Below are 24,959 nucleotides of genomic sequence, written 5' to 3'. Positions count from 1 at the left end.
GACATGTTTCCTATGACCATAGACTAACACCTGACTCCTCCGCCATCATATGTATATTCTAGACCAGTACACCGGAAGTATTTATCATAGAGAAAGGCTTCAGTAATACAGCTAGGCTTTTCGGCGCTGAGAGCGCCCTCTGCCGTCTCTTTGTTGTGTGATCACCTGGAAAATAATGTCCGTGTGGAAACAGAGACTATGACTTTGGTTCCGCCCCTCTCCAGTCTTGTTCACCCCTCCTTCTCAGCACGGTTGCTCTCCTCCCACCCATCACTCGCCTCTTCGGGCCGATGTGGGCCATGGACGGGCTCGGTTCCGGAGGACCTCAGCCGAGGCTGTTCAGATGAAACTGTTCGTCGGCTGGGTACTCACCTACGTGCTCTGCCTGGCCGTGGTGAAGAAGATGTGGAGCAGCCGGTACCTGAGGAGTCACCTGACTAGATCCCTGTATATGAACATGCTGAGCCAAAACCAGGCCCCTTACTGGGAAGTAAGCCACCAGGTGTGTGCCACGGTAATGGGAGTGTGGCCGTGACCGGGAGACGTGTGTTATTCTGCAGCCTGTATCTATGTGCTGCTCATATATTCTGTATCCATCTATAGATGTAATATTTCTCCTGTAATGAATATTTCTATATATTATGAGATTGTTACATTGGGAGGAAAATCCAATTGTACTAGAAGCCGGTAGATGGGGGTCTGACTGCGCGGGACCCCCCCCCCCCCTAATCCTGAACATAATGGTCCATCTCCACGAGCAGATATTCGTATTAGCGATCTTCGATATTTGCTATAAGCGAGTACGCCGAGTATTTACATCTCAATATATGTTAAAAAAAGAAAAGATAATTCGGTCGCCAATATCACGTCGGCGATCAATCATTCATGTTTACCTACTAAATTGTCAGAACGACCGCCAATTATTTTTATGTCGGCATAAATGATGGTTTTCATGATCGATTAGCGATAAAATGCTCGTTTTTCAATCGCTACACCTAAGCGATTATGGTGCACGCTCGCGGTCGAATCTGAACGATTATCTTCTCGTGTAAGTGGGCCTTTAATAAATTCTCCCTCTAATGTTACTCCATCATAATCAGACATGGAGAGCCACGACTGCACGCTGGGCGGTACAGTTGCCAAGGCGACCGTATGACACCCAGACTGCATTGTGCATGGGTCCTATTAATTAAAAAGGACTCATAACTTGCTGGGCATCGTAGGGTTGCCTCGGCAAATGTACTGCCCAGCGCTGCAGTTTCGTCTCTTCGCGCCTGATGTCAGATCACGCGGGAAAACAATATTTATTTTCCTTGCACATGCTGCCTCTAACCAGCAGTGGCGCTGTTTCAGGATACAAGCAGGAGCCTCTGTTCTTTACCTAGTGCAGTAACCTCTTTGTTGGAATTTGTGGGGGTCCCAGGGACCAGACATCGTATCGATATCTGATCAATGTCTTTGGTGGAGAAACCCACTTAATCCATGCCAATAAGGATGCATTTTATTATTGCAATTCTAAAGGGTTCTCAGGGGGTATCTGGACTTGATCTATCCCTGTCGGGGTTTCTTTTTACCTACTACCAACCATTGGCTCTTCATCTATCGCCCTTGATTGGATTCTTCTTCATGCCGCTTATTACAATGGGCTTATATTTCTAATGCTACAACCTGTCTGTTTCCATTTTCCCAGTCTCCATCCCTAGTCATTGCTAGATCTATATTATAAGCTATTACGCTACAAGCCTCATTGGCTTTATATAGTGCTGAACACAGTGCAGTGGAGGACATGGATTGTGATGGAACGCAGGCCGGCACATAGACGTGAGTGACGTGTTGTCATTGTTCATCAGGATATTGTGCGACTTCCTCTTGCTCATTGTCTGGCAGAGCAGCGCCGTCTATTCATCACGGCATGCACTTCTCACCGTCAGGCCACAAGGGGCATGGAAGCCGCCTCATCCTGCTCTGTTCTCCCTCCAGGCAGATTCTTATTAGCATTCGTTGTCTCAATAAGTAGGATCTCTACATTGCTTTGATTTCTTCATTTATTTATTTGAAATATATTTTATTTCATTGGATCTGGTAATTAATAATATTAATCACTACTCCAGTTTATTCCCTGTGACGGATAAAAAGCTATTTTGGGCAATTTTTTTTCTCTAATAATCGTGTGGCCCCCCCCCCCCTTCCTAAACCATCTTACTGCACCCGTTTCTGTCACTAGCTGTATACCATGGTACAAGCCTGCCACATTGCTCCTTGGCACTAGGCTGGCAGAATTCGCTCATGTCATGCGCTGCCACTTTTTAGATTAAATTAGATATAATGTGCTTTAATTATATTCGTATTGTAAAGTGTACCAACTTGGAGTACAGAGTATTTCTGCTGCATTAAAAATAGGGGATATTTTCTATAAAACGCAACCGCCATACATCAGACGTATCCAGCAAAAAAGGAAATGGTTGTTTTTGGGTTTTTTAACTGTTCAACGTGTCTACTGTGCAAATGTATACCCATATTTTTGGATCAGAAGCCTATGAGTTCAGTATATCTCTTGAAAGGCCAACAAATGGTGTGAACAGAGCCTGTGTTAGAGTACCTGTAAGATGTCCTTATAAAATTACACATCAAGGCTTTTTCCTGATATTTTTTTGGCATGATTTGGTGGTCCTTTTAAAGGGGTTGTCCCACAAAACCCATGTGTCCACTATCTACGGAATAGGGGATACATGTGTGATCGCTGGGGGTCCGACCACTTGGACCCCCTAGCGATGAGAACGGGGAACTGAAAGTCCCCTGAAGTGCTCCGTGAGAACCATGGGATTTCCAGGCTCTGGGTCCGGCTTGTGTTTGCAGAAGCTCCATAGAAATGAATGGAGCGCCGGTCACACATGCGCACAAGCGCGGCTGGCGTACCATTAATTTCTATGGAGCTTCCGGACACACAAGCCGGACACAGACCCTGGAAGTCCCATTCTTCTCATGGAGCACTTCGGGGGACTTTCGGTTACCCGTTCTCCTTATCGCTGGGGGTCCCAGTGGTTGGGCCCCCAGCGATCACACATGCATCCACTATCTAGTGGATACATGTGTTTTATGGGACAACCCCTTTGAGGCCCTTTTACACTGGCCAATTATTGGGCAAACGAGCATTCACAGAATGCTCATGCACAATAATTCCCCTGTGTAAACCGTGGAACCATCAGCAAACACTCGTTCATCGGCTGATTGTATCGTTTTAAATGCAGAAAATATAAGGCTGGGTTCACACGACCTATTTTCAGGCGTAAACGAGGCGTATTATGCCTCGATTTACGCCTGAAAATACGGCTCGAATACGTTGCCAAACATCTGCCCATTCATTTGAATGGGTTTGCCGACGACCTGTCAAACGACGACGCGTAAAATGACTGCCTCGTCAAAGAAATGCAGGACACATCTTTGGACGTAATTTGAGCCGTTTTTCATTGAATTCAATGAAGAACAGCTCTAAATTACGGCTGTCAAAGACGCCTCGCAAAATGCGAGGACGAGCAATTACATCTGAAATTACGGAGCTGTTTTCTCCTGAAAACAGCTCCGTAATTTCAGACGTAAATGCAGTTTACGTGTGCACATACCCTAATAGTTGTCGGCAGCGCATCTCCCTGTGTAAACAGAGACGTGCTGCCAACATGATCGAAATGTACGGGGACGAGTGATCGGAGTAACGAGCGCTCCTCCCCATACTAGCTCTTTTGTAAAATGAGCAAACTAGCTCATTTCACCAGGAGCTATGATCAGTAATGTATGGCGACGAGCACTCATTACTACGATCACTCGTCTCCATACATTTCTATCATGTCTGCAGAATGTCTCCCGGTTTACACAGGGAGATGTGCTGCCGACAACGTTTAGGCTGGGTTCACACGACCTATTTTCAGACGTAAACGAGGCGTATTATGCCTCGTTTTACGTCTGAAAATACGGCTCCAATACGTCGGCAAACATCTGCCCATTAATTTGAATGGGTTTGCCGGCGTACTGTGCAGTCGACCTGTCATTTACGCGTCGTCGTTTGACAGCTGTCAAAAGACGACGCGTAAAAATACACCCTCGTCAAAAGAAGTGCAGGACACTTATATACATTATATGCAGGACACTTCTTTCAGACGTAATTTGAGCCGTACTTCATTGAAGTCAATGAAGAGCAGCTCAAAATTTACGGCGTCAGAGAAGCCTCGCAAAATGCGAGGAGGAGGAATTACGGCTGAAACGAGGCAGCTGTTTTCTCCTGAAAACAGTGTCATTTCAGCCGTAAAAGCCTCTCATCGTGTGCACATACCCTTAGAAGGCTGTTTTAGAAAATTGGGTAAAATTCTTTTAACGTCTGCCATCCTTTCTTACAGTGGTATTTATGTGACAAAGAGAAGTTAAGTGAAGAACTTGAACCAATATTTATCCAGAGTTACCTGGATCAAGAAACGCAGACCTTCCTGAACAGGAGCATCGAGAAATCTGGCTGGTTGTCTATACAGCTTTACCACTCCTTCATGTCTTCTGTCTTCAGCATGTTTATGTCCAGAACCTCCATCAATGGGTGAGTTGATTTACCTCCATCCAGGAGACCCAATGCGGCCCATTGTACTCGGCCTGGTTTTAACAACCTCTTCTCAACCTGCGAGACCCTGCGAACATCTGTAGTCACTTGTAACGCATGCACAATGACCTGTGTGTATCTGACCGTCAGTAATTCTGTCTGACCTCCGGAGGATTGTATGTGATGATGGTCATTTCTGAATGATGTTCCCCAGACGTGCAGCACTAGACGTCATTCTTATCAGCCATAGTTTTCTTTGAGTTTCTACACAGCTGGACAAAAACATTTAGAGCAGGGAGAAAGTAGAATTTGCTTGTATAGGGCAACATGCGGTATACTTGGAGCTCCGTGTATCCTACAATTCACTAGTTGGGGATAACCAAATCCATGCACTAGGGGAAGATTTACTAGAATTCTGGCTCAAATGGCACCAAAAACCCATGACGTGCACTAAATTTGTGTTTTAGCCATGCTTGCAACCCAACAGGGTTAGGTTTATTAACGGCGTGCAACATTTTGTTGGGCACAAAATACCGCTGGGGAGTGCGCCAGCCATGAGGTGGCATAAAAAGTATCTAACCTATCTAGCAAGATGCGCCAAATTTATTATACAGCGTGCACCACTGTGATAAATTTGGTGACGTTTCTGCCTGTCTGGTTTAGGTTTACATTTAGGATAGTAATAATAAATCTGCCCTAATGTGTTTTTTTGTAACAAAGAAGCAGCTGCTATGGATTCCTTGTGAACTGAAGGAAAAAGGGTCGACTGTGGGTAATATAAAGATCATTATTTATCAGGTTTATGACTGTGGATCACGTGATGCAGACGATGATTTGTATCGGAGTGAAGTTGTGACCACATGTTTGCCGTTCTCCCCTTCGTCCTTAGGCTCCTTGGGAGGGGGTCGATGTTTGTCTTTTCACCAGAGCAGTTCCAGAGACTTCTCCGAGTCGGCCCAGATTGGAAATCTCATAGATTATTGGATTTAGGAGCTGGAGACGGTGAAGTGACAAGGGTTATGAGTCCACATTTTGAGGAGATTTATGTCACAGAGATGTCCCAGACAATGATATGGCAACTTCAGAAGAAAAAGTACAGGTATGTTTTGCCCACACCCATAAAAATCTTGTAAGAATGTTTTTCGACATACGCAATAAATCATATACTGGCGTATGTCCAGTTTTTCCATCAGTGGGGGACTAACAACTGAAATGATGGGACCCCGGGGGGGTTTCTAAGCTCATTCATTTTTTAGCTTGGAGATCTCCAACCTAATATGGATGGTGCTCTCCTAGACTTTCTATAGAACTGTAATGCTAGTTTGATAATGGATGTATGTTCTCCATTCACCAGGAATACTCTCACATTAGCGGGTGCATGATTAACAGGGATCAATTGTTTTCAACCGGATTGATATTTTGCACAAACCATATCAAACAGGCCTGCAGATATCAGCAATAAGTTCTAGTGTCCCTTTAAACCTGCTTGTCTATCGTTAACCTTTATTACCAAGGAGCTGGAATTCACCCAGTACCTGGCAAAAGTCAATATTTTCCACTAATAAAATTAGAACATCTTTTCTTATTTTTAGAGTACTTAATATTGATGAATGGCAACGCACTGGCTTCCAGTACGATGTCATTAGCTGCTTAAACCTCCTTGATCGCTGCCACCAGCCCGTGACCTTACTGAAGGAAATGAGAAGTGTCCTTGAGCCAACACGAGGTCGGGTTATATTAGCCTTGGTCCTGCCATTTCACCCTTATGTGGAAAATGGTAAGTAGCCCAATAAACGTGGCCTATGTTCAGTGGCGTGGTAAGGTATTTTGTGTTAATATGGTGGAGGATAGCAGGTAAACTACGATTATTACTAAATCTTGAGCATTGCTTTATAGGACTGCTCTTTCCCAGTCTGGCTGAGGTTTGGACTATACTTGGCTGTGTGCAGTAGGAAGTCACTAGTGATTTGACGTGGAAGCAGCCTTTCATCCATGGGTTGTTTTTTTTTGTTAGGTTTAAAAAAAAAATAAAAATTTTCTCCCGAAACCCAGCCACAAATTTTCTTTGTTGACATCTATAGGAAAATTATGGTATCGATACTAAATTTGGGTGGAACATGTTGCACATTTGATATGCGGGTGTAAAAATTTAAAAAAATAATAATACGGCCGCATGATTGGATGCATTGATTAGCTCATTCCTGGTATGACTAATATGAACAAGAAATACGCTTGTATGAATGAAGCCTAAGGCCATGTTCACACAGCTTATGTGGGAAGCAGAAAAGACGAAGCTAAATTCAAGAGAAGTTTGCCTCCGAAAACCAGGTGTTCTTGAAGTAGATTTGCAGATCTTTTTTTCAAAGCGTTTCGGCATTATGCATTGGAAATGGGCTTCAAAAATGGTGTCTTTTTACGCAGTCTCTTTTAGAAACAGCAGCGTAAAATTATTCCTCAAATGAATTACACAGCTTTTTACCTTTTTAAGATCAATGGGAATCTGTTTGCAGGGGTTTTCCGGGTGTATTTCGGATCATAATGCAAGAGTTTTACGCTCTGAAATACGCTAAAAAATAAGCGGTGTGCCTTAAGGCTCTGTTTACACTGCCGTCATGGTTTCTGTTGTAACAGAATCCATGACGGCGGTGCTGAATCCATCAAACAATAGACACCATTGGCACCCTACATACCCCATTGACTGTAATGGGGTACGTTGTTTGACGTTTTTATAGTGCTGCATGCTGGGTAATATTCTTGGGGAAACTAATACATTTTCCATGTACAGCCAATTGACTGTGCTTGATTTCACAAACCGCATAAGAACATGGGATTCTTGATGATCATGAACAGATTTCTACTCCTTCCTGCACATAAGTAGTCCTATTACATTGTGAAGTTTTATTACCAAAATATTTTAATAACTTTTTACATATTTTCTGTCTTTTGATCACTACGGTCAATACATTCCTGCCTTGTGATTCTGAGGACCCAGAGGAATTTCAATGTAAATCTTGCGTGTTCTGATAGATTGTGTCATCCTCTATGACCTGGCTCTGTTAAGAAGAAAAAGTAGGGTATTCGTATTAGAAAGAAACTTGAGAAAATTAACTCACAAAACAGTGGTGTCGCTTTTCTATTACCCGGTGTGGCATTTAGTAATAGAAAGGGCAGAAGAAGTGCGGGTGGCAGGAGGCTTTGGGCTTGAGGCTGGCAGCAAAACAAATGGACGGAGACCATCAGCGAGCAACTATGTCTGTTTGTTTGTTTTTTTTGCAATCCCTAAATCTCGAGTGCATTGAACAGCATGTACACATGCGATTTCTATGCCCACATTCCCCCTTAGAGAGCTGTGATAACGTAAGATAATTGAAGAGCGTACAATTGCCATGGAGCTCCAACGTTGCCTGTGCTGAAAAACCACCTTGGTGACGTGCAGTTCACGCTGACTATTTCTTAGTGAGACAACTCCTTCTTAATTAGATGCCGACGCGGCGATCAGCTTATCGTTTCACGTCCCACTTTTCTAGCTCCTGGCAATCGGCTGTTATTGCCAATGATAGTTGTGTCTTGCCACGCGGCTATCGCTGCAGGGGAAGTGTAGTCCTACTTGGAAGACACGTGGACCGGCCAGGTCAACCGGAGTACCAAATGTTCTTATATAGCGGCTCTCTGTTCTGGCTCATAGAGGGGTGCTCCTAGTGGGGAGAGCCCCGTCGATGACGTCTATATGCCCTGGTAGGCTGCACGGGCAAGGATTGTCATCGTGAGACAACGCCTTTAGGAAAGTAACAAACTTCCCAGATTGATGTGAGGTTATTAGTCTCGCCTATATTGGAGTTGCGTGTGATCAGAAAAGTGACTTACTTGTTTTTTGTTTTTCCTATCGTATCTCTTGTGGTATTCTGCTGCAATTGCCTGAAAAGCACTTCTTGTCCTGAAAGTTTTCTATATAAAGGGAGAGATTTATTTTATATCCCAGTATGTTTAGTAGTGGACAAAGTAGACATAAAACGTGGTCACTTACGTTTTTTTCCATTGTGAAGCCGGACTTCTTTGGTTTGTTCCAGATTCTCCACTTTGACTGGAATTTTTTTTTTTTTACAATTTTCGGTCAATAATTTCATTACAAACGGAGTTTGCAAAGTTATTAAACAAGCAAGTGAATAAAAAGAACTGACAAGAAAATGCAATGTGATAAGAGCATGGCTTCTAGTTATTCAAAGGTGGCTGTATGAGATAAAAAAAAAAAATGGCTCCTTTCCTCCAGACAAAGTGCCACTGTTGTCCATGGGCTGTGTGCCATATTGCAGCTCGGCACCATTCACTTGTTTAATATGCAATATGGCACACAGCCCATGGGCTACAGAGGAAAGGAGCCATGTATTTCTAATTCTTACATTGCCTTTTAAGTGAAGTTTTGACTTTGGAGCCAATTTAAAGCGTATTAGGATTGTAATTACGCCCTAAAAGGGGTTGTCCGATGAAAAAAAATATTATTTTGCTTTGCGAAGTAAAGAAACTTTCTAATGTACTTTATTTTTCAAACCTGCACGGTGTGCAGGTTTTCAGTCTTCGTTGAATGGATCTGGAAGTTCGGAGCTGCCGTTCTTGCGGTGACGATTCGACACAGGCTGCGGGGGGAAGGAGCTCCCCATTCACTCTGTCGATGAAGGGGCTGGCTGCACATGACATGACTCTGCCTGTAACTTCCATATAAAGTTTCGGAGCACGGTCCGTAAAAAGCAGAAAATAGGACATGTTCTATCTTTTGCAGAGCCTTTCTACGGCACGGACACCTTCCCGTAAATATGCGGGAAGGTGTTCGTGGGCAATAGAAATTAATGGGTATGTAATTATGGACCGTAATTACGGGTGAATTCTACGCTTGTGTGCATGGAGCTTCAACCGTCATGGCAGACTCCGAGACAGAGAAGGGGGCTGTCTTAGCTGTGGAATCGAGCTAGGCACCCAACACCTTCATCCACGTCATCGACACACATAATTTTAATACAATTTTGACAAGTCAGAAATTTATATCAGTGGGTGCTAGGCTGAGCATTGTGCCCATTTGGTTATCTTAAGGTGGCTATACACATTAGATTAATGTCGGCCCAACCTGCCGACAGGATCGGATGCCCATCTAATGTGTATGGGGCCTCCCGACTCCCTGAGAGAATTATCGGGCAGTTGAATTTCAACATGCCCGACCCTTTTGTTCTCAGGGGTTGTCGCTGGCAGTGGGTTACTTCTTCTCTTCATTCATAATTTGTGCATGCTCGGCCAAGCCACGCGTGTGTGTGTATGGGGGAACGGGTGCCGGGAAGAATAGCTGTCGGGCCGAAGGAGCATTCGACTGACGGCTATTTAATGTGTATGACCAGCCTCAGCCTTTATAGCTGATGAAGGCTGAAGACTACTCTGTAACAGGCCATCTTCAGGCGATACAGCTTCGATTTTAGAAATGTATCTTTAAATCGCGCTTCCTCTTGCAACATTAGAAATTAAATTCGTCTCCTTGGATACTGCTCACGTCTCTATTTTCTTTAGTGTTCGCTTAAAGCTATGCTCCATTAGGTCACCGTTATAATCCGTGACCCCAGTCACCTTGTCTGAGTGGGTAAGGTAGTCTGAAATCTATCTCTTGTGTACTCTGAGGGTTAGGCTGCTGCTCTGTCCCTCCACCATGCTTTAAACTACAGCACTGCTTTTTCACACTGTGTGTTGTGCATAAATACAAGCCTAACAAAAGCTCAACTTTACATCAGGGATAGAATCATTATAAATTTCAAGCAACTAAACCACCAGAGGGAAAATAAGATTATCAGGTGACTGACACACATATACTGAGGCAAATAAGCTGGGATCTTATTTTTTTTCTTATAGCAAAGATTTCCATATGTATTCGAGTATATAAGATCACTCACCTTAAATGTATAATATGAGAACACTGCTATACAATATATAAAAAGCAATGTACACAGGACTATTAAAGCAGTATTGGTTGGTGTAACAGCCACGTCCGGTTTATCTGCAAAGAAAAAGATGCGGTTACTGACCTTTACCTTATTGTATATATGTCCGAATAATCACTGCAACCGTTTGAGTCAACTGAAAGTTGTTCCTGACCGTTTAGCATCACGTACACACGTTTCCCCGTGGCGCAACTTTTTTTTTTTTTTTTTCTCAGTAGTCGTTGTTTTTGTGCCTTTTTCGATGCTTTGTAAGATTGCAAAAATCTGCGGCATGTTGCATTGCAACCTCTAAGGGTATGTGCACACACACTAATTACGTCCGTAATTGACGGACGTAATTCGGCCGCAAGTCCCGGACCGAACACAGTGCAGGGAGCCGGGCTCCTAGCATCATACTTATGTACGATGCTAGGAGTCCCTGCCTCTCTGCAGGACAACTGTCCCGTACTGTAATCATGTTTTCAGTACGGGACAGTAGTTCCACGGAGAGGCAGGGACTCCTAGCATCGTACATAAGTATGATGCTAGGAGCCCGGCTCCCTGCACTGTGTTCGGTCCGGTACTTGCGGCCGAAATACGTCCGTCAATTACGGACGTAATTAGTGTGTGTGCACATACCCTAACAGTCTTTGTGATTACATAGATTTACTCTTATTGTAAGACTGTGCATTCCTGTGTGACACCACTAATCTCTTCTATTGAAATAGGACGCCCCAAGCCAGGTAGACTATAAGTATGCGGCTGGCACCTATGTTTTTGGGATGTTGGGTTTGGATTGACCCACCAGTGGGTTCTTGAGTGGGCACAGGCTTTGCCTTGTTGAACAGGCCCAGCCTCAACAAACAGTACTTGTGCCCTTTTTTGGGTTTATTGGCCCTTATTGATGCCCTGTGTCTGCAACGATAACAGCAAAGCTTATAATGAAGTTAAAAAGGATGTATTAGACGCTATTTTAGAACAGTTTGACAGGTTGTTGTCTATGGCTCTGTTGATGTCTATGGAAGCTCTTGGTGCTGGCGCCAGAGAAGTTAAGGGGGCTCCCGGATTCTTCTGGCTGTCTCTTAAATTTTACATTGTTTTTTTTCCTGCACTTGTCTTAACACTGCTCTTGTTATTTAGGTCCGTCAAATATCCTCTTCATTTTACTTGTCCCATGATGGGTCTGCACGTTTTTCCAACTGACTTCCTTCTTGTATATGTAATAAAGTATAATCGCCTTCATCTGACATCCATTAGTCTTGCATCTGATAATCCAGAATATCCTTATCGGAGATTACTATTTGGAATTCTTTGCTGGTTTGTAAAGTGAAGATCTTACACTTGTTGGGTCCCATTGAAGCTACAATGGTGACCTCTTATCTAAAGCATCTTTTGTCTTCTCCCAAAGGCATCAACCTGCAAATCCACCTCAATATCTCTACGTACCTATTTTGGTGTCACCTACACTCCTTTTCTTCTCATCCAACATCTTTTTTTAACACATCCTGTTGTCATCCATATATGTATATAATATATATATATATTATATACTACTGTTTTTTTTTTTTTGTTTTTTTTTGCGGGATGCATCTGTATGGAATTGCGTAGTAGACTACACTATTCCACACAGTTGGACAAATGGGTATACCCGCCGACGGATGCTCAGAGGACATTCTTTTGGTATCAGTTGGGGCAAATGGGGCCCCATGGATATGGTTGGCATATGCAGCAGTGTATAAGCTGAATGTACACTGCAAGCGCAGTGTGAATATACCTTTAGTATAGTTCTTGTATAAATTTGGAATATACCAACCTTTACGGTACTAATATCTTTGGTCTACTGTTAGATCAAGGTCTATCGGTGTTTTGTTTTACCTCGTATTACTAGCGTTGTTCCTTGTCCTGCGAAATGTTGAAATTCAGGAAATACTACATCACAAATATATATTCCACTGTCTAAAACTTCTATGTCCTTAATAATCAGGAGGTTGGTGTTTTCAGAAGGTTTCTCAATGCTGAAGCGGTTTCCTTTATTTGGGTCTATCTTTTCATATGTAGAAGCAAGATATCGAAACCAATGTATCTTCTCGTTGCCGGAACAGTCGCTAGCCTCATATTTGCACGATAAATTGACGGCTTTCTGGACCACTAATGCTTCAAAAAACGTATGCTGGTTCACTCTCACTTTACAGCATTTGACACCTAGAGGACAAACACATTCAAATATTGAGTATCGTAGCTCTTAGTTGGTTCTATTTTTACCTAAAAAACCTAAGGAAGACATAAAAGTGACAATTTGTCCAATCCCCAAAAAATAACCAGAGTATCTGGTGTCAAAATGATTGGTACCAAGATGTTTTCCATTGGTCAGGAAATGTTTATATTTTGGAGGGTAGTTGATGCCACCACAATGGTGGTATATTTGATCTCCTTACTGCCCTGGAAGATGATATCAAATGCTGTTTGTAAAAAGTGATTCCAATAATAAGTTTGGGAATCGCCGTTTATGCAATTCAATCATATATTTGCATAGGGTCCGCAGAAGTTTGATTTCAAACCAGAAGTTTTTTCTCTTTTGGGATTTCCCAATTCTTTCAAGAATAAGTCAGCATTTCCCCTTTTTTTTTCTTAGAAAATAGTTCAAAAGAAAGGGAAACAGCGATTTATAGCGTAGTATGATCCAAGGCAAAAATGTAAATAGTGGTTTGGTGTCCGTTCTGCTCTTCGGGTGTTGTGTTCGCAGCACAACCTCTCTAGAAGCATGCAATGGGTCAGCTGCTGCTGTCCACCCCTTCCGGACAATACGTCTTGCTGGTACTGTGGCCGTCTGGTAAGTATACCAAAGATGAATGAAAAAAACAGGGTCTTTGGAGGCACTGATGTGACAAAATCCAAACTAGGCTGCTGTATGTATAAAAAAATAAAATTATTTTATGGATACCAAGGTGTACATGACGGAGCGGTTTCAGGTGTGAACTATATTATGGTGTTTTACCCTAAAGAAAGGACTAATTCAGTCCTAAAAACTGGATGGTCATGTACGCCTTGGTACCAATAAAATAAAAAAAAAGTATATACAAGCCTGGTTTGGATTTAGTCACAGCAGCACCTCCAAGGATCCTGTGTTTTTGTTTTTTCCTCATCTTTGGTGTACTTTTATTTTTTTTTCTTGGTTCATATAACTCTAGGGGCTGCTGAGACAATTATTTGTAATACAATGTCTCCCTTACGGTAGACAGAAAGCACATACATACCTTCCAACTTTCGGTCGGACAAGAGAGGGATAATAATAATGTAATAGGCTGCAAGCAAAGTGAAAGCCACCACACCTCACACAGCAATAGCCAACAGGGCTCCCAAATACAGTGCCTGCCCTATGGCCACCATACAAAGTGTCCATCTCATGCCAACCCCCCCAGTGTAGAGTTATTGCCTTCTTTAGTCATCCTGATCATGTCTCTAGGTTAGCAGGGGGTAGCATCACTCTGACACTGCCACCTGATGGTTTCGTTGGTATAATTATTCCTGCTTCCTGAGTTTCAATGGGTCCCTAACTCATAGGTCCTTTCAGGACTCAGGATGGAGAGGAGCTACCAGGACAGCGAGACTGGGCCTGGACTTCAGGACAGTCCTGCGGAGTTTCGGACACTTGGGGATGGGGGTATGTATATCATTTACAATCTTTCCTCATTTTTTCCCTTCTGTTTGACATGTTTTAATCTTAAAGCTGTAATATATTGATAAGGCCAGTAGAGCTTCCTGTGTACACTCTGTGCACGTCGCAAAATGTACCCAAGTGGTGGTCACCCATAGTTTACGTTTTTCGAGGCAATATGAATACACTGCAGAATACACTAAGGGGGACTGCAATAGAAAAATATAGACATACACTCTATTTTTATACACACACATCAGAATCTAACAAATTACCAATGCTTATAGAAGTCCTTTCCCATACATGCAAGATAGATCCCATTGACTTATCCAGTCCATTGGGTTCTGTTCATTGTCAAATCTGATTGGATCTGAGACAGAGCTTCAGGCACAGACGTGAACAGGTTCTAAGATGTATTGTGATGTGACACAAATCAGTGTTTAAACCACAATTTTTATCAGTTCACCTTTTTTTTTGTTTTTTTTCTTAAATAAATAACCAAAAACAGTACTGAGAATTCTTGATGAGGAAAAGCTTAGACTTTAACAAATTCAGACATTGTCTTGCACAAACCTCAAACCAGAAGAGTCTCTGAAAGTCGTGCTAAGAGAGTTCTTCTTTGAGACTGGGAAATAGATTTAAAGAGGAACTCTGGTGAAATCTCCTGCCCCTCATTTGTGAACTTGATTAGGTAAAAGGGAATCATGTTAATTTACTTACCGGGCACTTTATTTTAAATTTAGCCGCTCTGTTCTGGGTCGCCGTTTGGTTATCCGACCCGAACTCTGACCACACACTGTCTGCTGTGTGAATTAGAGTTTAGTCTCTCTATGCAAGTCTATAAGACTCCCATCGAGGCTTACATAGAGAGATTTACTTTCGGTCCATGCAGCAGATGCTGTATACAGTCAGAGCGCTGGCTACGTGACCAAGCAGCGACCCGGAACTGAGCGGCGAACTTAAAAATAAAGCGCCCAGAAAGAGAACAAATGTCACTTCCTTTCACATAATCAAGTTTACAAATGGGGGAGGGGAGAAAGATGTTGCCAGAGTTCTTCTTTAAAACCCTAGTACAAAGCATATTCCAGTGGTAACCCTGAGTCAGTATTTCTCGAAATGATAGAGGAGACATGATTGAAATCTTTGCGTAGGCTAAAGCAGTGGTTTCCAGCCTGTAGCTCTCTAGATGTTGCAAAAGTTCAACTCCCTGCACACCCTGTAGGAAAAGGGGGAATAAACTCAAACCAAAATGGGAAGGGCAGGAATGGGCAAATTACTATACGCTTAAGGAGCCATGTAGATCACTTTAGGAACCAGTTAAGAAGAAGTTCCATAAATAGAAAAATAAAAAAAGTTAGAAGCCAACAGAATTTTTTTTCCAGGCCCTAATATGAAATCTGAAACTGCGCCCCCCCCCCCTGCTTACCATGTGCCATTTATGATACTGGTGTCTTATGTGGCAGAGTGGCCCACTCAGGCACCAACACCCGGTTACGAATGCTACGTCTGCACATCATATAGCTTACACCCGTGATAGGTGAATTTTAACTAGGATGAAATACAGATCTAATGTAAGACCATAAGACAAATTGAATATCTAAAAGAGAAAAGATCACGCCCGGCTACGCTTTTCAATCGGCGTCTTCCTCAAGTTTATTCAATTAATTTAGATTATTTGCAATTGTAAATAGTCAATCGATTTTTATAGTCAAAATCGTGATGGCAGATCTTCGAGTATGCTAAAAATATCAATTGGAAGATCCACAAATCGCTGTATGTAAATCAGTTGATGGTCTGGCAATTAAACAGCCCATCTAGACTTCTTAATGTTCCACCTCCTGTACAATTTCATCCGAATATCGAGGAATCGTTCAATGTAATTACCTGGTGTTCAGTTTTTTCTTTTCAAGAGCAGTAGAGAATAGAAGAAGCAAGAAATTGCCGAATTGTGTACACTAGAAAAGCTTGTAAAGACACCCTAAGTTACGACACTACCCTCAAAATTTGTTGGCTGTATTGGTGTCCTAAGACTGCACTAGTAGTGATTGGGAGCCTAAGATTTATTACAAATAATCATAGCATTAATGTCACTTACCACAGTTATAATGTATAAGGATGAGCTGAAGAAGAATAGATTTTCCTAAGCTGTTTGTGTCCATGTCTTGTCTCTGTTAATTCCTTCTGAAAGGGGAACTGAACCTTGATAGCAATTCGTGTCAGAGACCTCATGTAACTGTTGGGTCACTTCCTGATTAAGTTTTTTATTTTTTGATATCCTTCCCTATAGCCCTTATTGCCAGCAGTGTATTTTGGTCCCTTTAAAGAGAGAATTAAGGCCCTATTACATCGGCCAATTTTGGCCAGTGCAACGAGTGCCGATCAACGAGACAACTCGCTCGTCCCCATATATTATTATAATGTCGGCAGCATGTCTCCCTGTAAACTCAGGTAGATGTGCTACCGACAGTGATGATATTTCAGTTTTTTAAAACGAAAAGATCATCTGATGAACAGGCGTTTGCTCGTTCATCTGCTGATCGCTGCTCTGTTTACACAGGGCAATTATTGGCAACGAGCGATCTATGAACACTTGTCTGCCCGATGATCGCCCAGGGTAAAATCCCCTTAACTAGACGCTCTTAACAGGATATTTTAATCTTCCTTGATTTGTTTTATTTTAAGTTTGTTCTGAAGGGGGGAAATAAGTACAGATAGGATAATTCAATTAGTTATATAACCTGTTTCTTGAAATAAGATATTTAAAGTAACACTAAAGGCTTACAAAATAATATTTCTTGGTTGCTTCACGGGCACAGGTAGGTTTTGCCCTGAGGCTCATATGGGTGGCAGCTTGCTGCAGCAGAAATCTACCAAAGCTGAACATGGTGAAGTGCCCAGCCATAATAAACATTTAGAGAAGACAAATTTATTATGTATTTCTTCACTTGGATTAAACGGGAAAAAATACAGTACTATAATTGATTTTAGCCACCTGCCGCTTTCCAGCTGATCAAAAAAAACTTTTGAGACTCCTCATTCGGGTCATTTAGGTTGTAAAAAAGACAAATGTCCATCCGGTTGAATCCTTCTCGGACATAGCTAAGCAAATGTAGCTAATACTGCCTCACAGAGGAAAACAAACTCCACCCTGACCCCATAAAGGTAGTCAGAAACATTTAAAGGGGTATCCTCAGAATCGACAATTATCCCCTATATACTGGATAGGTGATAATTGTCTGAATGCTGGGGGCCGCACCAATCACGAGAATGGGGGTTCCATCTCTCTGCTCGACCGCAGTAAGGAGGACTTTGAATAGAGCGGCGGTCGGGCATGTGTGCTGCCGCTCCATTCAAAGTCTATGGGATTGACGGAAACAGCAGAGTACGGTGGCCAGCTGTTTCCGTCGGTTGCATAAACTTTGAATGGAGCAGTAGCACACATGCTCTACTCCATTCAGAGTCCTCATCACTGCAGTCGAGCAGTGAGATGGAATCGGGGATATGGGACCCCCGTTCTTCCGATCGGCGGGGGTCCTAGCGATCAGAAACTATCACCTTTTTAAATAGGTGGTAATTGTCGATTATGGGACAACCAATTTAACCTCATAACCTTTTAGACCTTTTTTACACAATCCTTTTCATATAACCGATTTCCTTCACATGTGAATTTTGCCCCGATAATTATTATACCGAATAAGAGTGTCCCATCATCTTCATTGTAGTAGTAGGTACAAGTTTTAACCACCTATGCAGCTTGATAAATTTGACGAAGGCAAGATGTCGGGCACAATAAAACTACTCCATAAAAACCAATGTTATAAACTGATTTTATCAAAAACAAATGGGATGGTTAATAAAAGCACACGTAAAATTGGGGGAAAAAGATTGAAATATTTATAAATTCTACGGACTTAACAGGAACAATTTTTTTTTTTTTTTTTTTTAATAAAAATTGCAGAATAAGTGTAGAGAAGTTAAAGGGGTTATGTGTGGACCGAAAAGTATGGGCAGTGTACTCACTGCAGTATATGCGAGTACATGACTAATATACATTCTGGTCCCCCGTCATGCTGGTTGAGATTTTAATAGGTTTTTAACAGACATACAGAGGAACAAGGAGCGTGGAGCTGGGTGGGGAGAGGATGGGATTTGGAGCTGCCAGGAGGGATTTGATAGTTGATAATGTAATCCTGTAGTTCATAGGAAGTCGGCCACACGGAAGTCTGACTTCCTGTCTACACATGAAAGCGTGGACTACTTTGGTGGTCAGACTGAGATCACATGACACAGTTGTCCATAATGAAAAGATTCAAAATGTATAGATGCCGCTGAGCTGGGATGAAACAAATGACACTGCTAGAATATCGCTGGTGAGTTAGCGTGATATGTGCCAAAAAAGCCTTTAACCCTTAAAGAACTAATACATCCAAAGCAAATAGGGTTTATAAAGTAAAGAGCAGTAGTGACTCATCTTAGAAAGGTTGTGAGAGGAGGGTTAGTATGTTTCTCCATAAAGAAATTCAGCCAGGGTCACATTGGATGCTGAAAAAGTATTTAAAGAAGCTCTGTCACCAGATTAAAAATTCCCCATCTCCTACATCATTTTATCGGCGCTGGAATGTAGTTAACAGCAGTGTTTTTTATTTTAAGAAACAACAGCAAGTTATGACCTTTATTACATTTATGCAAATTCGTTTCTTAATGCCCAAGTGGGCGTTTTTTTAACTTTTAACCAAGTGGGCGTATTACAAAGAAGTGTATGACGCTGACTAATCAGCATCATACACTTCTCTCCATTACACCCAAGCTTGTTTCACTCAACAGCGTGATCTCGTGTGATGTCACTTCCGCCCACAGGTCCTTCGTCTCTAGGGAGTTCTATATGCTTACCTGCACTGTGTGATGCTGCCTCCTCCGCTGCTGCTACTGCTACAGATCCGACGTCTAACTTCTCATATGCCTGGAGACTATCTATGTTCAGTCTTCAGACGCAGGGATGAAGGACCTGTGTGCGGAAGTGACGTCACAGCGTGGTCTCGCAAGATCACGCTGTTCAGTGAAACAAGCTTGGGTGTTATGGAGAGAAGTGTATGATGCTGATTGGTCAGCGTCATACACTTCTTTGTAATACGCCCACTTGGTTAAAAGTTAAAAAACGCCCACTTGGGCATTAATAGACTAATTTGCATAAATGTAATAAAGGTCATAACTTGCTGAAAAAAGATCGTTTCTCAAAATAAAAAACTGCTGTTAACTACATTCCAGCGCGGATAAAATGATGTAGGAGATGGGGCATTTTTAATCTGGTGACAGAGCCTCTTTAACAAGTGGCCATGGCTGCATTCTGTAATGCAGAGGATTGAATTTAAGGGAGACCTAGTTAGATTTATAAGTGCTATATATGAGGAACCTGTTGCTAGGGTTCACACATTGGGTTTCCCGTCTCCCTTTTTCTTTATCGCCTCTTTTATTTAATCTAGTTAAAACAACCCCTATCTAGATATATCCTACCCTCTAAAGAGATGCAATGAATTTTGCTGGCTAGTTAAAAAAAAAAAAAGTCTAAAGCACTGTTTTGACTTTCTAGAAATAAGAAGTCTTCAGATGGAGCTATTACTTTTCTTACAACAGTTTGTTAGTATTTTATTAGGGTATATGGTAAATGCAAATAAATCTGAACTGTTGTGTATCGGATCAAACTCAATGAATGGGGTTGTCCGTATATTAAGGTAGCTCATAACTATATCCATTATCTGGGGATTTGTATAGATAAAAATGTAAGGGAATGTTTTTTCATTACAACAATTGAGAAGATAATAAAAACGAATGACCTAGGAGTCTTTTCCACTTTTGTTTCCTTTAGGGGGCGCTGTTACTTGCTAAAAATGGTAATCTTTGGGAGGTTATTGTACTCCTTACAGATGATCCCACATCAAAAGCATAAATTCAGTTGCTTTGCTTTTATATGAAGTAGCATGCAAAAACCTTCAAAAAAACTAAAAATTAGGTGGTGTGAATTTACCCGTCTTGAGGCTATACAATGTGTGATATTTTCAGACATGTTAGGGACTGGTTGAGGGAGACCAATTACTTACAAATTGTAAAATGGAAAGGGAGATGGTATACCCATGGATACTGAGGTGTCTTACACTAGTGTTTCAGAATTTGTGACAAGTCTGAGAAATAACGTATTAATGTGCGACACCATTTTGGCGTGGTAAGGACTCTCAGTAATTCCATTTAATGAGGTAATATCTCTGAAACATAAATAATCTTTTAAAACTATTATATTGTTAGCAAAAATGTATTTATGTACTATAAGAAAAGGGAAGATGGAATAAGTTAATTCAATTTGACAATTTTGATGTGAAGACCTTTACGTACCTTCTGTAACCCAATGTATAATTAATAAAATATGGTGAGAGACACAATGGAAAACTTTGCACGGGGCCATTATAGCCTTCAATTTGCCAAACATTAAATCGATACCTATGTATACAGCAAAGTGTCCTCAATGCAGCTTTGATAAGGCCAACTTATTACTCTTCTCATGGTCATGTAGGCATATTGAAGGTTTGTGGAAACAAGTAGCAAAATGGTTAAAGGGGTTTTCCAGTCCCTAAAAATTGATGGCCTATCCTCAGGATAAGCCATAGATAGCTGATCGGTTGGGGTTCGACTCCCGGGACCCACGCCGATCAACTGTTTTGTAGAGGGTGCGGCCGTTGCGCTCCTTCACCTTTTCTACTTGTTCACTGTGGATCGTCGACACGCATGGAGCGGCGATTCACAGGTATTGAAGTGTATAGCAATCTGACAAGTCAGAAATGATCATAGATTATTGAAGCAGATTGATCATGTGCAAAATATTAATCATTACTATTATGTATGATAATAGGAGGCAAATGGGAGAAGCCAGCGGAACTCATGGAAGTAAACGGGATCATGTGGGAGGAACAAGTGAACAGCCTGGCTGCCGTCTTCCAGGAAGCAGGGTTTGTTGTTGAGGCGTTAACCAGACTCCCCTATTTATGTGAAGGTGATATGTACAATGACTATTATGTTTTGGACGATGCCGTTTTCGTTCTCCGGCCGGTGTAAACTTGCAAAAGAAATTAAGCGTCCTTAACCCACCTGGACCAGAAGAATAGGTTGCCCAAGGCAAATCAATAACCCTCAAGGCCAAAATCTAATTGTATCTCCCACAGGGCCATGTTTATATGACGTATATATAACTATATATGTGATTGTCTGTGTTTGTACATGAAGAGAATCTCCAACAGGAATGTTTTTTTTTAATTGACTCAACTGTGCTACCTTTTTCCAGCAAAAGTGAGCATATTTTTACGTGACAGAACAACCGTTCGCTGCATCAATAAAATGTTGTTATACGTTGTTCCCTGTGAGAATTTTATGTCTAATACGATAAAACCAACTTTCGCAATAAAATGTATAACATGAGATGTCAGACTCTTCCATGTGAGAAACCTGTATGATCTACAAGCCAAAAGCACATGTTTTTTTTAATCATGTCAATAAAGCGTCCAAAGACTATTTTGTTTTTGTGGTTCTCTTTTCACGGATTGTTGCTTTATGAAACAAATCAGAGTTCACATACACAAAAAGGCCAGGGTTCACACACACAGTTTTGATGCAGTCTTTGGATCAGTTTTTTGAGCCAAAGCCAAAAGTGGATCCAAAAGGAAGGAAAGGTATAAAGAAAAAACTGATACAGCTCCTTTCTTTTGAGTCCAGTCAGGACCGTTGGTTTCGGCTGCTCGTTTACAAAACGTACCGTGGCAGGAAAAGTGGTGGCTTGTGATGTTGCAGAGCGCCAGAAGAGTCCTTCATTGCTTAACTCCTTAATGACCGCCAATGCGTGTTGTCACCGCAGTCATTAAGGGTAATTATGCCACAGTGCCACCTTTTCACCCAGTACCCGCTGTCACTGAACCAGTCAGTGCTGCTGACCTAATGGATACAGGCTTCGGCGCTAGATACATTTGCTCGGTATACAGGATACAAAGCAGCTGTATCTGAAAAAGTAAAAATGATTTTTAATAAAATGGTGCAACTTTATAATTTATTATCACACTGATACACATTTTTATTTAAAAAAATGTTTTCAATAATTTTCAAAAGTTTACATGGAGTTGGAGGGACACCGTAAAGTTGATTTCCATCTGGAATCAAAATCGGTGCGAATGTTCTTCATAGGGGTTATCGTCGTGTGTCCCCCCCCCCCCCCCCCCCGCGTACCTAACACTAGATATAATGACTAAGAAACTAGCCCTGCTAAAAATATCCTGGATTCTCTTGCAGATGTAGGATATGTGTCGACCAATCTAGACGCCAAACAGCATTTTCATGGTTCAACATTTTAAAGGCTATGTAATAAAAATGTTTAACAGTGTGTTTTTTGTAAAACTTTTAAAATACTTTTTATTAAAAATAATTTTTACTTTTTGAGATACAGCTGCTTTGTATCCTCTGTACAGAGCAGCTGTATCATGCGCTAAGACCAGAATCGGTCAGGTCCGCGGGACTGACGTGTTCAGTGTCAGTGGGTCCTGCATGTCTGACACAGAGGATCCACCTGGAATCGATCACATCGATAGCAGCTTGATCCTGCATGTCAGAGACACGCAGAATCTGCCGACACTGAACCCGTCAGTCCTGCGGACCTGACAGATACAGGTTTCAGCACTAGATACAGCTGCTCTGTATGTAGGATACAAAGCAGCCGTATCTCAAAAGTTAAAATAATTTTTAATAAAGTATTTAGAAAGTTGCACAAAACACACTGATAAACATTTTTATTAAAAAAACCACTAATTTAAAGGTGTAGATAGCCTTTAACATAACCTTTTTATATATACCTTGTATTTTGGATACATATATACATAAACAATCAGCTTACCAAGAATATCTCAGTTTTGAAATGTAAGAAGTTACATTTTGTACTTCCTTTTAGTAAGTAACCATACATTTGATATGATGAAATTTGCTGTGGTGCAATTTACAGTATGCATTCGGTCTCAATTTTTAGAATTTTCTACATTGTTCATGATCGAGCTTGGCAAATACTGAGATCTCATTGGGGATTGGTAAATTTCTTCTCATACAGCACTGACCTTATGCTTGCTTTACTAAGAATGCATTCATTCACATCAATCTGTCCGCAGTCCAACACTAGGAGGGGGGGGATTGCTTATTTACGTGCAGCACATCAATACCTGGCCAGTAAACATTGTGCCTGTGAACAATAGATTCACTGTCTTCATAGTATTGTTTAATAAGGAGAGTTACTCCTGGTAACATTATATCCACGAGCTTTGCTCTACCATGTAAAATCTTGCTGAATTCACACTGTGCAGAAAAGGACTCAAAAGAGCTAATAATATATAGAAAGATATATTTCTTTTTTTCATAGGTTTAGAAACCAATTGTCAACTACAATATTAGGGCATTCTGAGTAAATAGGTCCTCAATCATTTATCTGGAACAAAGGGGGCCTCTGGAGGACCCAACACATCGGTGCATTACACGGACAGCCCGTTCATTTTAATAGGCAAGATGTAACGATTCATTTTCCACTGTGGTGGCGCTGCAGGGGAATTCAACACTTGCTGCTAGGTTCCCTCGCAGATTTCAGCTTATCACTTTGGATCTCTGCAGCAGGACACCCCTGTGATCAGCTTATTTTTAGGGAACCCGCGTAACAAATCAGGAATTGTCTAAAGCATAGAACTACTTTAAGAATAAAGGAAGTCCTCTTAAGGGGTTCGGCACTAGGATGCACGATGCATCGAAACGTCGATAGTTTCGATACCGTGCACCCTCAAACGGTTCGATACCGTTATTTCGTGTATTTCGATACTAAACTGTGGCCGCACAGTTTAGCATTGTAACACATGAATGTATGAGAGTGGGACTGCGGCTTTGTAATTCAGCCATTGCCCCGCTCCTGAGTGCTGACAAGTTTGTGCACGCGGTCTGCATGCTGTGATGCGACCAGCGCTGCACTAATAATCTCGGACCCCGAAAACAGAACATGGCGGGCGCACTGCAAAACACCCCTATGTTCTGTCTTCAGTGCCTGAACCGACGCTCATTAGTGCACACTTATTGTCAGGAGCAGGGCAATGACTGTATTATATTAAACAGTTGCAGCCGTGCTCTAACAGCGAAGATCAGAGAAACCTGATCGCCGCCGCTATTCTCCTGAATGCTGCGATCAAAGCTGACCGCAGCACTCAAGGGGAAAATGATAAGGGGGGGATTCCCCTTGTATCGCGTCACAGGGGATCCCTGTGACGCGATTGAGGGACATACCATATATGGACAGACAGCCCAGGGTCCATTGAAGGACCCCAGGGCTTTCTTACCATATTTCCCTGTTAGGGCATACTGAGGTATGTCTTAACAACTGCCTGTGTACTATCCGTACACAGGCTAATTTACTGGCATATATATATATATATATATATATACCGGTACACTAAAATCAGCATATAGATATATGCCAGTACAATACAGTTTAAGAACAAAGTAATGTTAAATTTAAAAAAAATACTCGTACACCTTTTTTACAATAAACATTAAAATAAGTCTCAATACATAAAATACACATTCGGTATTGGCGCAGCTGTAATAACCTGCACAACAATTTTTTTGCTTCATTTATGATGTGTACGCTGTAAAAATAAAAATAAAAAAACCTGCTTATTGTGAGGCAGGATGTGTGATCAATTTAACCTCCATGTGCCTCACA

The 24,959-nt window shown here is 41.7% G+C and overlaps 2 protein-coding genes across 4 annotated transcripts; one reads left to right on the top strand and one right to left on the bottom strand.

Moving 5' to 3' along the window:
• Positions 1–213: 213 nt before the first annotated feature.
• METTL9 (methyltransferase 9, His-X-His N1(pi)-histidine) lies at positions 214–21,739 on the top strand. Of its 3 annotated transcripts, none has more exons than XM_075830209.1 (6): positions 214–502; positions 4,389–4,579; positions 5,469–5,678; positions 6,172–6,356; positions 14,102–14,191; positions 21,084–21,739. In XM_075830209.1, exons 1-6 carry the CDS (start codon positions 344–346, stop codon positions 21,284–21,286), a joined length of 1,038 nt encoding a protein of 345 aa, XP_075686324.1. In that variant the 5' UTR covers positions 214–343; the 3' UTR covers positions 21,287–21,739. The 3 variants fall into 3 exon arrangements, with proteins under 3 accessions (XP_075686324.1, XP_075686322.1, XP_075686323.1); XM_075830207.1 differs by having other exon boundaries at positions 260–502; positions 14,092–14,191; positions 21,084–21,283; XM_075830208.1 differs by lacking the exon at positions 14,102–14,191 and having other exon boundaries at positions 260–502.
• On the bottom strand, positions 7,517–16,363 carry IGSF6 (immunoglobulin superfamily member 6). The gene is made up of 6 exons (XM_075830210.1): positions 16,281–16,363; positions 12,406–12,732; positions 10,504–10,607; positions 8,604–8,660; positions 8,444–8,524; positions 7,517–7,632 (listed from the first exon to the last, which is right to left on the bottom strand). The coding sequence occupies exons 1-6, from the start codon at positions 16,342–16,344 to the stop codon at positions 7,579–7,581; spliced, it is 687 nt and encodes a 228-aa protein (XP_075686325.1). The 5' UTR covers positions 16,345–16,363; the 3' UTR covers positions 7,517–7,578.
• Positions 21,740–24,959: the final 3,220 nt, after the last annotated feature.

Source organism: Rhinoderma darwinii, chromosome 6, assembly GCF_050947455.1.
Source record: "Rhinoderma darwinii isolate aRhiDar2 chromosome 6, aRhiDar2.hap1, whole genome shotgun sequence".
NCBI lineage: Eukaryota > Metazoa > Chordata > Amphibia > Anura > Rhinodermatidae > Rhinoderma > Rhinoderma darwinii.
This window is presented reverse-complemented; position numbering and strand designations above follow the sequence as displayed.